The following is a 16,600-nucleotide window of genomic DNA, read 5'->3' on the forward strand; positions in this document are numbered from 1 at the left end:
GCTTTTAAGATGGAGCTAGTTTTCATTGAATAGCTCATTCTGACCAAAGTAAGACGTTTCCAATCACTCGTTCGGGTTATCCAGCAGTGTTAAAGCACAGCGCATGACTTTGATTTTAGAGCTGGCTTGTTTTTAATCCCACAGCTACTGACAGTTTTTGGCTATTCTATGAGTTATGTATTGTTTGTACAGAATTTGTAAATAAATTTCTAATTTATCAAAGACCTTTCGACCATTCTCTGTCCTCGCATCTCCTTACATTGTATTTTCTGCTCTGCTACCAAAACTGCAGAATGAAGACTGCCCCGCTTTCAATACCTCCGTAGAAAAGCTGAGGTCTCTTAAGCCCTGGCTGGGACCGGCTCACAGTTTCCCGTTGTCACGGGAGACTGTAACAATCGCTTGAGCATTCGGCCTCAGTCTCGGCTCCGTGAGAGAGAGATCGGGCAGCTTGACCATTCGACCAGCTGCCTTTCAACCAAACAACCAATCATCCAGTCAGTCTGCTTGTTAATTGGCCGATCGCAACAAGACGAGCTTCAAAAGCGCTGATCCGGCAAAGAGAGTTTTTTGTTTTCTGGCAGCCTTGTGCCTACTGGAACCAGCTGTCTCCACTCAGCACTCCCGTCGCCTGGCGATCCAGACAGCCCTCCTCCTGCAGGCCTCGATAACCTCTCTCCAGATAGCCCTTGCCCAGCTTTCAGGCGGCCTTTTATCAAAGCCTGATATCCAGCCTGCCTCTTCAACTCCCAGTAGCAGTCACCCGTCTTGCTGCTCTCTACCAGAATCTCCCAGAGCCGCACAACATCCTGCACTTGGGTTCTGCCCTGTCAGCTCACCACAGCGCCTGCAGTGTCACAGTCTGTCTGTAGTTATAAACTGGATACTTTTCCTTGAATAAAAATGTGTTTACTGTACATATTTGAAACAAGAAAGAAAATGAAACTGATACATTTGATGTGGTGGCCAGTTTGCCACTTCAGTCTCTGTAAATAACAGCTCTACCGCTCAGATCCGTTTTGAGCCTGAAACACCCACTTTCGCAGCCTAGTCATTCCTTTCTCTGGACTCCTAATCAGCTCTGTGAGAATAACATTTGTAACTGATTCATTCCATTTTGGAAAGACCAATCTGCAGTTCAGAGAGAATATTGGACTACATTGCACATTTTTATCCAGTTGGTAGAAGCACATAGCCAGTAAGAACTACCTTTCTCTCCGAGTCTGCCCAGAAGAAAGGCTTAGTTTACAGACAGAAAGAACACCAAAGATGCAGTCAGTAAGAATACAATGTTTTAATCCTGTTTTATGAATATTGTACACTTGGTTTCATTTTTGTCATTTGATAGTCACATCTAATACAAGTCACTTCCAGTGCATGAATACATCCTTCTAGTGTAAATTGTTTGTAAAGTGTAAATGTTTTATTTTGTTACATAATCATGCCACATTCATGTTGGCACCTCTAAATTGTACATACTGCAGAATCCAGAAAGGGGAGCTACAGTACAGGAAATAGTTCAAAATAGCTTACAGAAATTCTTGAAACAAGAGTGACCTATACTAAGCACCCATGTCCGTAAAGAAGATTATGCACAATATGTCTGAAACCACATTTACAAAGGAAAATATTGTAAGAGGAAAACTGGTATGAAAATGAAACTCAGCCGACAACACTACCATAAAACACAACCGTACTAAACCCCAATCAGAAAGAAAAGAAAGTGTTTTTCACCCCTTAACTCAGCCTTTAGCTCAGTTGAAATGCTACTGGGATGTGCTTTACAGGAGACTGAAGAGAAGATTGTAACCAAATGTGGGAGATGATTAGGACTACAAAATGTACTACAATAATTTCTAGTATAAATGCATCTCTTTGCGAAAATATAGAAGGATTTTTTATGTCATATTTGATTTAAACACCAGCAAAAAGTTCTGCTTACTTTTTCCCTCTAAGGTAGCTATTTTTTCAGTAAATTAATTTATTGAACCTGAGAACTGAACACATTCACAGTGTTTTAGATTGCTAAATAGGAGATAAAAAGCTAAATAACAGCAGATCATAATTTTTACAAAAGAAAAAAACACTTGCATCAACGTCTCAGTAAAGACCTTAAAATAAAGGTTATAATATACATTTTACTTTGTGCATTGCATATCTTGTAAAGTAAAATAGTAAAGAATATAAAAACCAATATGTTTTTAAATGTTCAAGATTTTCTTCTCTACAGATAAAATGCAACACACAGACTGTGAACATTGTAGGAACCTTTAGCACTGTGGGGTAGTATTTCTGAAAGTGACATTTCTCTTTCGAATCTCTTTGGCTACACACATGTGAAAGTCACCTTGTAGACAAGCCAAGCTGCATCACATTTCAAGAACTGTTGAGAAAAGCATGAACTGGAGAACACTAAGAAAACAAACTGGTGAAAATGCCTACAGAATACAGCAGGTAAAATGTCCACAGTTTTTTACTTAAGATTTTTATAAAACAGTTCTGAAACCAGAAACTAACCCATTTGTACAGTAATATAATATAATTTGGAATTGACTACATTGGTGCAGTACTTTAAACAATTCTAATTGAATCAATGCAGCTTGTTTTAATTTTCAAAAAAATAACTTCCACACAAAAAGACAATTTGTTTGTCATAATGGGTGCATTGTCAGTCTCGGCCAATTTCAAATGTCCAGTTAAACATCCAAAATGATCTTTAAATGAAAGTCTAAACTACATACTACACAATGTACTATACATATTTTCCTTCAAGCAATACATTTAAAAAAACACCAAAGAGTATTGTGTTCTAGAAAGGCAGTTGCAGTTTCAATCTACATACAATCCAGTTGATTCCAATGCAAGCAGACAGACTGGAGGTACTCTAACATTGATCGAATCCAAACACTCAGTTAAAAAATTCTATAGCTAAATGGCTAACAACACCTGTGCACACCTGTTAATTTAGCTGCCTGCTTTTTTGGTTTTGTTTCGAACATTTTGCAGATGAACGTTAGCATTTTAAAAAGAAAATAAAGACAAAAAGTTTAATTTTACACTTAAAATCATGCTTTGACAACACGCAAAAGGTCAGTTTCCTGGAGTGACTCTTCATTCAATGTTACCCGTAGATCCAAAGGACATCTTTACTACTTGTGTTACACGCAGGTCGCGTTAGGGATTCCCATGCGGACTCATGAGCAGGCATCCAATAGATGGTAAGAATGTAGGCTACCCTAGAAAAGGAAACACAGTAAATTATTGAGAAACTGGTATTTTCTTAAGACTCATCTCAGAACTCATACCACTTCAATTTACAGAAGATCTCAGAATTGTCAGAATGTGTGTGGGAGATCTCTAAGAAATTAAATCCTAAATATTTTAAAAGAATGGTCTGAAAATGTTAGAATAAGGAGATGCATACGTGCTAGGACTGTCATTTAATAAGAAAAACACAAGGGAACTGCATCAGTCAACATTCTTAAAACTGTCCATTGGCTGCTTTCTTAATCAGCACTAAATTCACAAGCACACATTCTATAGTTTATAAACCTAGAGCACTTATGAGGGAGGACTGGAGGTCCTGTAGACCTTTAAGGTCCAAAAAAAGAAAAATCCACTCATTGCCTACGAAAGATCAAGTTGTAGTTCCACTCTGATCACCTTAAATGAATGCCTCCGTCATTCCTGTCTGACTTTTTAAGAAGTCAAAACGTCACAGAATAAACATAGAGCAGTAATTAAACATCCCTCAAAGGTGGGCAAGAACCATGTGAACATTCACCAAGGAATACTGTATATCACTATACACTATCACTATGTAAGTACATTGTCAGCGCCAGTGTGTACAAGAGGAAAAAAATAAAAAGGAACACATTGGCCTCAGTTATGCAAGATCTGGGAGTCTGAGCAAAGTGGAGAAATATGCAACCAAGTCTCACAGTGTTTTTCACGTTAGGTCTGAGATTAGCTTGGGCTTAAATACATATTTTCTGTAAATTATTATAGCCAGCATTCTGACTGCTGAAAAAGTACTGTAATGTGAATGCTGGGTGCAGTCTGTGTATAGAATAGGCCTGACCTCTGGTAGTGTTTGTATGGGTATATGAGTGTGTGTGAGTGAGTGGGTGTGTGGGTACAGTACAGTATGTGTAAGCACATGTCTGTGTGCGAACGTGTGTGCAAGTATGTATGTAAAGTTTGTGCGGCTAATGTAATAAAGAATCTAGGCTTAAATACCACTTAAGACTCAAAGTAGCAGTTCATAACTGTGTAAAATGTAGGCAAAATAAATAGCAATGCACTTGAAAAGCAAGAAACACATTTATTACTAATTGCAAATGTTGACCAAATAAATAGCAATGCTTTTAAAAAGCAAGAAATACATTTACCTCAAGATCTTTCTTAGTAGGTTGTGTTTGTTCTGAAACAAAATAATGGAAAATATGTTAAATGTTGTGACAGAGAAGCAGAAATACACAGTTTACCCAAATTCAAATTCGTTTCAGCATTAAATCATAAATGTATCACATGGGCCAACATTTAAAGTCCTTGCACATTATTACATACAGTACAACTGTCTATACTGTTTTCTATACTATCATTGAGGTATTGGAGAGATTAGAAAGAAACTGTGCTACAATAGATTCATTCCTGTGTTTGTGTACAAGTCCTGCTGGGAACGTACACCTGGTCCCTTAACATGTTCTTTAGCTGCTGCCATTTCTTTAGCAAACAAGGCTGCTACTTTTAGTGTCTCCCAGTCTGGCACCCGCATTGACACTGCTGTGGCTACTGAACCATCACACTTCAATTCCCGAGCTGTTGTGGACTACACTTCTGCTCTAACACACAGGCACGGACAAGAAAGAAACACAAACACACTTATCAAGACAATATGACTAACAAAGGAATTTTGAATACTGACGGAGGCTGCTGTGGAGAAGAATGTTAGCAAGGGTTCCTGCAGGGTAATTCCGTGGAGTAACGGACAAGTAAAGACAAGACAGCTGCATTTTTCACATTCTATATTTCAACCAAATGAGAATGCAGCTGGAGCTCAGCACCATACAAAGTGCTCCCCACACAAGAGGTATCTGAATTTTAGATTTTACATTTTAAGCAATGGAGTATCTGATTGGCTGCTACTCCAGATGGTCTGTAGCTTCAGAAATTCAGGAGCAGTTTGATTCTAGTCCTCAGATCTTCATTCAGTGCCACCTAGTATCAGGGTAATCATAGGACAGGTTTTCATTACATGTCCTATCTACCTTACATTGATAAAAAAGTTTTTTTCACACAAACACTTGCACGCGCAGATTCTTAGCTGAGTAAGTGGCGCCCTGTATTCAACAAAGAAACTAGAGCTAATACAACAAGAAATAACATAACCTGAAAACAAATTTGTTTTAGGTTACGCTATAATCTAAAGAGACAAACAGCTAGAAAAATGTACTTAAATGGGTCTGAAAATGCAATGATTTTTTCATCACTGTGACATCATGTAATTATGATTTTGCTGTTCTTAAAGTTCAGATGAAGCTCAGAAACACAAACAAACAGGGGAACCTAAAAGTCTAGCTATTTCCAACATGTAGGATGAGTCACTACTACAAGTAAAGGTGCTTTAGGCACTGTCCAATGTCCATTACTGACATTGACATAGCAAATTTCTGGTTATTTAGTGCAACTTCTTTTGACCCATCAACCCTTTTTAACCTCTCTTAAAAAAACTCTGATTAGTGGATGAATGGCATAGCAACAGGATTGTATGGGATAATCAGCAATAATTTTGATTTTCAGAACTATTTGGGGAATGTTCTTTATAATACATAAATAATTAAATTACCAGTGGTAGATATGCAAAGGAATGCATGTGTTTGGCTTGAGAATTGGTAAATGGATAGAAAACAGAATACAGATCAAGAGTGAGTACTCCGACTACAGTCTTACGTCTGTGACTGATAAAGTAACAGAGATGAAAGTAAGAGCTACATTAGAAGAATACTTAGAAAACTTGGAACATTTGGGGAGGTCTCGTCTAACTAATTGGCTAGAGTTCTTTGAAGAAGCAACAAGGACTTTGGATAAACCTAAATGATGACACAATAGATTTAGTTTTAGAGAACAGTTGATATGGTCAATAAGGTTGATATTATGTCACAGAAAAGTGACAACTATGCAGATTGGACTATCTCTTGTGTCAAGTGATGAAAAATAAAAGTGCTGTCTTATGACGTGACATACTGTACAGTAATCAGTGTGGCTCTGTAGCCATGCTCTCTGGTTTTTCTGCGTCTCACAAATCTGGACTCTTTTAAGAGAAAAAACAGATTCTTAAGTGTCTTTGAGCTTTTTTCTCTTAATCCAACTGAAAATGCCCTGGATACCAAAAAAAACAGCTGGTGGCGTTTCTCTACAACATGGAGACTCCTCCCTCCATGTCTGTCTGTTTAGTCTACAGTGTTGCTCTGTTCTTTTGTTGATTTTTTAAACTGCACTGTGTAGAAAGTCTTTCTTGGGCGTGTCAAGCACTGAACAGAACGGTTTTTACAGAGGCCTCTAGTACAAGACTTTAACTGTACAATAAACACTGCAAATATTTTTGGCTGTATATATTTCAGTGAGGCAAAGCAGTCGAATACAGTATGTACTCGGTTGTTTCTTTTACTAATAGAATTAAGCCTTTTATTTACTATGAACGTTTATACATGTCCATCTCAATCGTCTAGCAGTAACATAACAACTCTAGGTTTGGAATGAAATGTTTGTAATACAACATACTGTACTGTAATTCAGCAAAAAACAAGACTTGAAAAAAGACCTCTTTGAATGACTCAGTTAACAGAGCTCAAAAGGTAATGTTAATAATAATAACAACAACAGTAACAAAATTTTGTAACTGACAATTTCTAAGATTATTTTAATAAAGTGAGCAAGGATATAATATAAGGCAAAAGGAAACCCTGAGGAGGCAGACTTATGACCATCATTTTCAGCAAAAACTTCAAAAGGAAATCTTGCAGTCCTGTTTACTTTTAAGTTAAACGCACTGTTAATGCAAAGTGCACTGTACATACTGATGATTAATGGGTCTTGACTGTTCAGAACATCATAACAGGCACATACGAGAAGAGGTTTGTCATCGCATCAAGTTCTTTTTAGTTCCATTTCTCTTTAGTCTCATTGACAAAACTAATCGTACTGGAAACTAACCCCCTAAGTACTGAATCCCACTGAACCCCCCCAGTCCTCCCAGCAAGGGAAAATTTACAGCATCCAATCAAACCTAACCTGCACGTATCTGAGAGGTGGGAGGTAACCAAGGCACCTGGGACAACATGCAGGCTCCTTACATACAAGCAACCAAGCAGTTGTAAGGTAGCAGTGTTAACTACCACTCCTCCCATAGGTTTCTATAGTTACGAAATAAAACATAGGAACTATTGTCAGAGGACAAATATCATGCAAAGCAGTAGAAGGGGAAATCTGAACACTTTTACTACATCAGTCTTATAAACTGCTGCAGTAAACTCCACAAAGGACGTATCACATGTTAGCACACTGACTCCCTTTTAAAATAAAGGTAACAGCAAAACCCTGTGAACTTACCCTTTTTTCTTTAGGAAGAAACACAGTGCAGCAATGATAAGTCCTGCACCAATCACAGAGGCAATCACAATCCCAGCAATCTGTCCATTATTCAGAGAATCGGATTTCTCAACATGCACACCTGAGAGAGTGAGAGTGCAGGGCCGAGTTACAATAAAGGACAGCAGGGATAAGATCAAACAAGCAACAGTTCAATGCACACTGGAACAACTTCTTGATAGGAAAAGATGGTGTGCCAGGAACTCTAAGTGCTTGTTGGTTGTCTGCTTAATAATAATAATAGTGATAGTTCAAACTTGAGAGTCTTTTACAGAACACGACTAGATCCTACAGTCAAGGAAAAGCCTTTATCTGTGCAACACATCCCCCCAACCCCACATTTGTAGTCCGCTGCCCTCATGGTTTAATTTGAAAGCCTCTCTTGAGACAGCCCCTTCAAATACTTGGGTGAATAGTCATCATGTACAGTGTGACAGTCTGTGACAAAGGAAAGCAATCAGAACAGAGCCTGACAACTACTAACACGAACCTCTCCTCTTCTCTCTAGCTTGGCATCGTCTCTATCTTTGTGAAGGTACTCTCTCCTTTACTTGTTATCGTTTAACAAGGAAAATGGTTATACACCAGAACACACTGGGTGAATGGACTCACCTGTCACAATCAGCTGTTTTACCACTGATGCAGACTTTAAAGTCACTCCATTGTGGGCAACACAGGTGTAGTTGCCTTCATGAGCAGAGGATGCTCTACTTATTATGTATTCTGAACCTCTGTAAACTTCCAAGCCATTGAGGTGCCAGGTGTATGTGCATTCAGGCACAGAAAAGGCAAAGCAGATCAATTTCAGAGATGAAGTTGCATTTACTGCATCAGGTCCTGTGATAACTGCCCTCTCTGGTCCATCTAAAACAATAGAAATGGACAGTAAATGTAAAGAACACAGCTAGAAGCACTCTCCCTGCATATCTGTGCCCTCAGTCTCATAGGGGCTGCACACTCCATTTTCCACTGAGAATCATTTGACCAGCATCACCACAGATGTGAGCTCAGAAAACACTGGGCCAAACACTGTTTATTAAGCTGAATTACACAGCAAAGTGATTCATTTTTATTTTGTTTCTAATTGTATCATAACATCAAAACACAAGAATTTTGCATTTGTTTAGCTACTGTACATATCACCTTCGTTTTTTCTAACTTTTAACTTTTACCTTAATGTCCCTTTTGTAGAGTGAGCAGCACAGCGCAGTGCAGTATCAGTGCAGTGATCAGCCAGAAAAACAAAAGAGGAGGCACGCATAGAAAGTGGGCTGGGTACTTACAGCTGGGCAACAGTTTGTATGCTGCTGTTCGGTTGCTCGCTATATTAAATGCTGTGCACTGATAGATGCCTTGGTCACTCAGCTGCAAGGGGAAGAAGGACACTGTGCTGTTGTCTCTGGAGAAGGTAACATTGACAGTGGGGATCAGGGCACTGCTGTCCTTCTTCCATTGTCTGAAGTCTACAGGCCCCTTCACATTACAGACTAGAGTCAGATTCTCATTCACTATGGGTTGCATTCCAGTGGTAGGTTTAACACTGACATCAATTATTGCTTCTGTAAACAGAAAGAAAATGTCCTTAAGAAGCATGATACTGTATTCTGACAGCTCATTGCAGGTGCTTACATAGAATGCCTAGGTCCATATTCATTATGTCAAGATTCATTATAATTGTGGACTGATGAGCGTCAACATGGTTATAGTGCAAGAAAGTTACACATGCTGTGTTTGAAAAGCACTGTCCACGCCACATTGCAGAGTAAAGGGCCACCAGCACAGAAAGCTTCGTGTCAGTTCCACTACAATTCAATTCACTTTTCACATAAATTCCCTTCATTCAGATTCAAGTCCATCAAAGTCCAATTCTTAAAATCAACAGTTCCCATGTTAATTCCCAAATCCAGTCTAACCTCCAATTTATTATTAACTTCTGCATTAAAAGCAATACTCACAAATGTTTTTTTTCACTATTTGTTATCACTTTTAACAGTAAACATATTTTAACAACAATACTTCTTTAACTTTAAACTTATTACTCACAACCCTGTGCTGAAAAAAAAGTGGTTAGGAAATGGATGGCTGACTAGATTTACATTTATTATAAATGTAATGGGTACGTCTTAAAACTAAAAAAGAACAGAAATCAGACAAACTGTTGTACTGTTTATAAACATTGCCTCAAAATCAAATCAAGAAGACATGACGGTATGCCATAATACATCACGTAAGGTCTTCTATCATTTATTACATCTGATCACTGATCATCACTAGCTCTTCAAATTTTGCATCATTTAGGCTGCACTGCTCAGGCCTGTAACAGTGAAGAGTCTCTCTGCAGGTGCACATGGAGCAGGTAGAGTTACTGTAGGTGATCACAGGCTAGCTGAGCCAAGTGGGCTCTCTTTCTTTTCCAGTACGCCAGCAGATCAAACTCTTCTGACAGAGGTGCTCACGGTTTTCATTTCATAAGACACCTCTGTGGTGGTTGGTATTGTTGTGGATTTAATTCGAGTAGCTGTTTCAGTTCTTACTTCTTCTTTCGTTTTTAGTTTTTGTTTTCCTTCTATTTTAGCGTCATTGAGTTGTCTGAAGTGAAGAGGGCCATGGTGCCAATAAGGGACTTTATATCTCTACTAGAGCACAAACACATGATGAGAGACTCGCTAGTCTTGTAGCATTTGACTCTTCAGTTGGTCATGGACACAGGAGGTGTGCTGAAGAAGTTGATCCTGAATGAGGTGTTTTCTCATGAGTATGGTGAAGTATGATTTAGCTGTGCTAAGGTGTTGCAAACGTCTGGGCTGTCTACAACAGGGAGAGGGATGAGATCATCAGTGGTGAAGCTAACAGTACTGTTGGTAAGTTTCACTGGGCGAGGAAATATGGCCTCCCATTTCTTATGGGCTAATGTCTTGCCCCTTGGGAAAAATAAAGACTCTTTCTCTCTAAATATTGATCAGTGACTGAGGATACTCTCTGAAAATGTACACAACACATTGCATAATTCTGGAAAATAAACAGGATTCAGTCACCAGGTAAAACAGGGCATCTAATAATCACCTTAAAATGATTAAACCTGCTGAATAATCAAGATTAGATACAGAAAAGATAGGACAGAAATAATAATGACATATTCAGCAAGATCTGTTTCCTGCATAGGCATTATAAGGTAAGCAATTTTATGCAATAAATAGGATCAAGAAATTAAGAAAAATTGAAAAAAAAGATTTTAGACATGCACAATATGGATTGCCACAATGTACGTACAATAGGCCTAATGAAGCTGGAAGTGGCTTTTGTTGAATCAGAAATTCTGCAACATTTACTAGCACGATTTTCAAGACTTTCCAACTTTGACTGGGCTGATAGAGCTCAAGGACTGAAGGTTTCTTTTCTTTCATCATTGTACAGGTGAAGAATGTTTATATCATCAGACAAAACCCATAGTAAAAGCAAGCAAATCTTTCACATCACTTTCTTCTCTTCCTATAAAGAGTCAGTCGGAGGAGACAAAGACATCTGACAAAGAGTCAAATACACACAAGAATGTGTAAAGTTGGATCTTAAACAGAGCTCTAGGGCAAGTTATCTTATTCCAATTGTGCACAAGTATTAACATTCACATCAAAATTAATCTAACAGACACACCTGTAGAGATGAAAAATGAGCACTTTATAAATAGAAGAAGCAACAAGTTATCTGCCTAGCTTCCGTTTCTCTTCTTTGAAGAAGCTTAGTCTGCAATCAGTCATGGCATCCATTGCTAAGCTTGTGTGAATTCCAGTACTGATATGCTGGTTGTTGAGCAGGACTACTAAAAATACTATTGCTCAAGTTATTGAAAGCTACTGAGTGTATTAGACCACTTGTCCATCCAAATTTCAACAACTGCTTTATCTTTTCGTTCCACCTGGGCTCTCAGTTAAGATAAAGAACTGACACACTTCAAATAATAATGTGTTTTATACAATGTATTTCATTTGTTCCACTTGAGAAAAATCTGGGAAATTACAATGCATAGAATACTGGAAGTCAGACACTGAGTGCAAAATAAACCACAAAACATGCCAAAGTCTACAATCTGACGTTTTAAAGTGGTTGTTAATATGGATAGGTAAACTATAGGAAAACAGAAAACACTATTTCTAATTATTTTTACTTCCTTGTTTTGTCAAAATTACTACAGATATGTTGAATTGATAATTACTCACCATACACCTTCAGTTCAATCTGTGCAGGCAGTGTCATGCCCTTTTTTGTCACAATGGTGATGTCGTAAGATCCAGAATCGTTCAGTGTCAGCTGTCTCAGCTCTAGAGAGCCAGTGGAAATGTTCAAACTTACTCTTCCTTGGTACTCATCTCCTTCATTAATTTCATCAGCGAAGCCAATCACATCCTGTAGTCCAGAGCCGCTGTCGAATGTCCAGCTAATGGCGGCCTTTTGTGTTTCTGGAGGTTCAACGGATACTTTAAGCACCACGCTGCCTCCTACCACTCCAGTTACTTGTTTTTTAGGGATTAGCACCTTCTGTGCGTAACATCCTAGGAAAAACAAGGGTTAACACATTGGTTATACTGGTTGAAGAGCCAAGAGAAATAACTTTTCTTAAGGAAGAAAATATTAGTTGAATACTTCCACATGGGTGATGGAAAGCCACCAAAATCAGGAAGAGATGAGAAACCTGGACAGCAATGAGTTAAGTCCAACAGTGGAGAAGAAGCAGACTCACAATTGCATTGAATAAAGGTTTAAGTGACATTGTAAAGAAATTACTTCTTAAATTTGAGCATGTATACAGTATGTACAGTAGACTGATTACCCTTACCCGACATTCTAGGGCTCAGTCTCATTGCAAACCACACCTGGTTCATGCCTACCTGTACCTGTGTACTGCACTCTAGATGAAATACCTTTCATGAGGGAACAGCCATTTTAGAGAGCGGGAAAGTTTAACTTGCAAAATAAATAACTTGTTCTAATTTATGTTTTTTTTTTAATATAAATTTCACTTAATACGGGTATGACTTCTACTACAATTAAAATCAATAGTAATAACTATCACAATTTTAAAAGTCTCAGATTTATTCTGATGTTTCAAAAATGGTCTGTTCATACTTCATGTGGTAATGTAGGAAATCTGATTAGCAACAGTGCTAAATTATTCCCTCGACTTATTTTTCCGTTATACTTCATGAATCACTTATAGGGTGATAGTTATAATAGGATGTTACAGTGACAAAAATGCATTGACACCGCCTGTCAAGACTAGGAGAATTCCGCTGGAAATTTTTACTGCTCAATTTGTAGTCCATCAGTACTTTGAAAAATTACAGTTGATAAATGCAAGCCTAGTAAAAGCAACAATATCGCTGCGGATGTCCAGTTCACTCACCTGTGGCTGCTAGCAGGCAGAGGAGGGCTAGGTAGCGCGTTTCCATTATGGGTGCGGCGATGAAGCTCTGCTCAGTTCACCTGGAAGACTGATGACATGCTGTTACTGCCGACTGCTGAAATACCGAAGACTGAACCTCCTCCCCTCGGCACGCCGGAGGCAGTGGAAAACCTCAGCAACGTTTCTCAGAAACGAGTGAACTATTATAAATTAAACTCCATCAACACTTACGGTCTCAGTCTCAGACACGTTTATTGGAAATATTCGTTTTAGTTAACACTCGTTATATTTTTACATGTTAGATTTGAAGCTGTATATTTGATTATTTTGCAAATAGGGTTAATACGTTTAATGGTTCGTGGCTTGACTCTGGTATTGCTGATCTTCAGTCTCAGCTTTACTTACAAAAATCAATGATACAATTACTTAGGATAAGAGTGTAGCAGATATTTACAAGAAATATACAGTATGTACAGTACTATATATATAATAATTATTTAAAAAATGTACTATATCGTTAATATTGTAGCGCCTACGCGGGATGCTTAACCGCTGCTCCGTCCCATTTAGCCACGCGGGCAAGGCGGGCTGGGAACAGCGCCTGAGGGGCGGGGCTTGGGGGACCCTGACTGTATATAATGGGGCGGGGAGTTGGGAGATGGTCTCTTCTCTTTAGTGTCTGTGTTAAATTTAGGGGCAGAGCTGTAATAGCCCCCTGTCCCTGTGTGGGTACCTTTCCCCGGTTCTGGTTAATAAATGTATTGTTCAACCCCTTTTCCTGAGTCCTACGCCTGCTCCATTCGGTACCGATCCCCGCGGTCGTTACAATTAAAATCATTCGTTCTTGCTAAAGTGACACATTAAGCAGCTACTTTGTACCTCTTAGGATCCACCAACTGCTTTTTAGCTTTCTGCCTCTTAAGAGCGTACTGTAACAACTTGTTTTAATGCCATTTACTCATGTTTAGGCTAGTTTTGTTCTGTTTTAACATTGTTCTTGCAGCCTGGTTTCCACTTCACTATACGAGCTGTCATCAGGCGAACTACTGCAGGCGACTGCCCAGAGCCCCGAGGCCGGCAGGGGGCCCCTCAAGGTACAGCTCAACGCATTTTTAATCGCCACGTTCAAATGTGAGCGAAATAAATCGCTATAACGGCTCTTTATGTTGCTGCAGTGAATTATCCTAATGGGTGCCCAGTCTAAAAATGACCAATCATAATCGAGTAATGTTTCTGGAGCGCAGATAAGAAGAGCGGGACAAGCGATCTCAAAACGGGTACGGCTTATCCAGTCATTGTGATAATGCATTTGTATTTCATTTGGTTTTGAGTCTGTCAGATCTATGTAACCAGCGAAGGGTAGACAAGTCAGATTTTCACCACGTAGACTACTGGAGGTGTTTTGCTAGAAGTTAACCGATTCACGTTTCCAGTAATTGTACATACGCTGTGTGGGTCGACTGGCTAAAAATCAAGTTGATTAAAAACATACTTGAGGTCAGCCCTGTCACAGGGGACTGGTCATCATGAGCATCAGTCATACAATGGGCAAATTGTATAAAGATGTAACTGACGATTCTGCCTCCTGAAATCTGATCGCGAATTGATTTCTAACGTGTTTATAAAACTGTTCCATCTGCTTAACCCATACAGATATCACCTCCCTTAGGTGCACTTATTTCTTAATTACAAACTTATTTCTACAATTCCTTTCTACATATGTTTCAAATCAGTAATTTGTATATTATGATTTGCTATAATTTGAAGTAACAGAGATCCAATTTATTGTATTGGTATTTATTGTTATTAATGTTCCTATTTATGAATTTCAGTATTAAAATTCATTATATCCTGGTAAAAGGTGTGCTTCTTGTTCTTGTTTGTTACTTATTTATTATATGTCCTTCAAAGCTTGTTATTACATTTTAATATAATTAATTTATCTAACTCTTCTAAATAGTAAAATAAGGTTGTCCTGGGAGCTGATAATAGTATAAAAGCCAGACTTATTTCCAGAAACCAGGAACACAAAAAAATGCATTTTCCCACAGTGTTCTGTAACCAGATGTTAACATGCAGTTTTCATACTTCAGACCATCTCTCTCAGTTCCCATAAACATCATGTTTCAGAGCATAAATGTATTTAGGACCCACACAAAGGTTTCCATAGTTACAGTAGTGTTTTTGATAGCACTTATCACAGCCATCCAATTGCACTGAAATGTCACATTCTCTGTAAACATTCCAAACAACCGATATCTCTCTTGCAGTATATACGAAGTTTTAACCACAGTTGGAAAAGAACTCTACAGTTTCATTTGCAGTAGTAGCATTAGCTTTCTGAACCTAATGTGAATTCTGAATGTGTGTAAATTAATGTCAAGTCATTTACATGATAAACCTCTAGGTGTTCCAGCTGCATTGGTTCCTGTTATCTAAGAGATTACTATGTATTAAGGTCTTTAATCATTATTTTCCATTAAAACACCTCTCTATTATAAGGAGGAGCTGTGGTAGCTCAGAAGGCAAGGGCATCTAGCTCCTGACCAGAAGGCCCTGGGTTTAATCCCAGGTAGGGACAAGCAATGTAGCTTGCTCTAATTCCTTCCAGACAGCTCCCAGGTCCACTCAGCCTACTTTCCAAATGAGTACTGGTGGTTAATCCTTCCAGAGGTAATACTGTAGGCTAGAGTGTGATACTGACCACGACCCAATCTCCAGTGTTGGATGGTCAAGAAAAATGGTGGCCCCCATGCCCCATGGGCCTTTATGGCCTGAAAAGGGACTGACCTACCTATCTATTAAATGGTCTTTAGTTTTTGTTCTGAGCTGGTTTTTAGTGTTGTTGGGTCCAGTCTCTTAGATAACACCTAACAGATTACTGGGCTTGTTTCAGTATTTGCGTAGTAGTGTGAGGGTTGTACACTAATTTACTGTAATAATGAGAATTTGGAACAGTAAATTGTGTGGGTTCTCTGACGGGTGTTATGAATCAATCAAACATAATAATTTGCAGTCTCACACTCAGATTCTAAATATATCATGCATAACAAACAACTAGCGCAAGAAAACGCATTTGTGAAATGATCTTCTGTAATAATGAAAGGCTGAACATTCATTCAGGGATTACAAAGATAAGTGTTAATAACTTCAGAGTTAAAATACATCCATAGTCTACCTTAGGTTTTATGAGTCATATAATTACACCACATTCATATCCTCAGATACAAGTAAATATGCATTTACTGTACTAGCGGTAGTCAAACGCCATCTCCCCAGCTTGAGCAGGGCTGGTGTGCTTGTGGATGCAGTCGGGGTGTCCAAGTCTTCTGGATCCCCAGGCTTTAACACATGGCTGTTAAGAACCTGGACTTTCAGTTCCTTCTTTGGTATGATCAGGGAGATCACCAAACTGACGGAAGAAGCCATTGACCCCTCATGGTTCCAGCCTCCTGGTCTAGCAGGGCATGACATGGTCCTTTGCCTTGGCCACTGTAGCGGCGAGGCTTATTAATAAGAAAGAATTAAGTGTTTCTGAGCTTTCCCAAATTA

General features: G+C 38.7%; 1 protein-coding gene across 1 annotated transcript; it reads right to left on the reverse strand.

Moving 5' to 3' along the window:
- Positions 1–1,277: 1,277 nt before the first annotated feature.
- LOC148838175 (cell adhesion molecule CEACAM1-like) lies at positions 1,278–13,142 on the reverse strand. Its single transcript, XM_088910725.1, has 7 exons — positions 13,049–13,142; positions 11,865–12,197; positions 8,934–9,209; positions 8,263–8,514; positions 7,612–7,732; positions 4,392–4,423; positions 1,278–3,236 (listed from the first exon to the last, which is right to left on the reverse strand). The coding sequence occupies exons 1-6, from the start codon at positions 13,092–13,094 to the stop codon at positions 4,405–4,407; spliced, it is 1,047 nt and encodes a 348-aa protein (XP_088766851.1). The 5' UTR covers positions 13,095–13,142; the 3' UTR covers positions 1,278–3,236; positions 4,392–4,404.
- Between the last annotated feature and the right edge of the window lie 3,458 nt (positions 13,143–16,600).

This window comes from Atractosteus spatula, chromosome 3 (genome assembly GCF_055471065.1).
Source record: "Atractosteus spatula isolate fAtrSpa1 chromosome 3, fAtrSpa1.hap1, whole genome shotgun sequence".
In the NCBI taxonomy this organism is placed as follows: domain Eukaryota; kingdom Metazoa; phylum Chordata; class Actinopteri; order Semionotiformes; family Lepisosteidae; genus Atractosteus; species Atractosteus spatula.

What these genes read in the sequence shown, in the direction of transcription:
- LOC148838175 (XM_088910725.1), bottom strand. Translation starts at nt 13,094, where the DNA reads ATGGAAACGCGCTACCTAGCCCTCCTCTGCCTGCTAGCAGCCACAG. An exon ending in CTGCCTGCTAGCAGCCACAG is followed by an intron (nt 12,198 to 13,048) that starts GTGAGTGAACTG and finishes TGTTTTTCCTAG; the next exon opens with GATGTTACGCACAGAAGGTG. An exon ending in GATTGAACTGAAGGTGTATG is followed by an intron (nt 9,210 to 11,864) that starts GTGAGTAATTAT and finishes TTCTGTTTACAG; the next exon opens with AAGCAATAATTGATGTCAGT.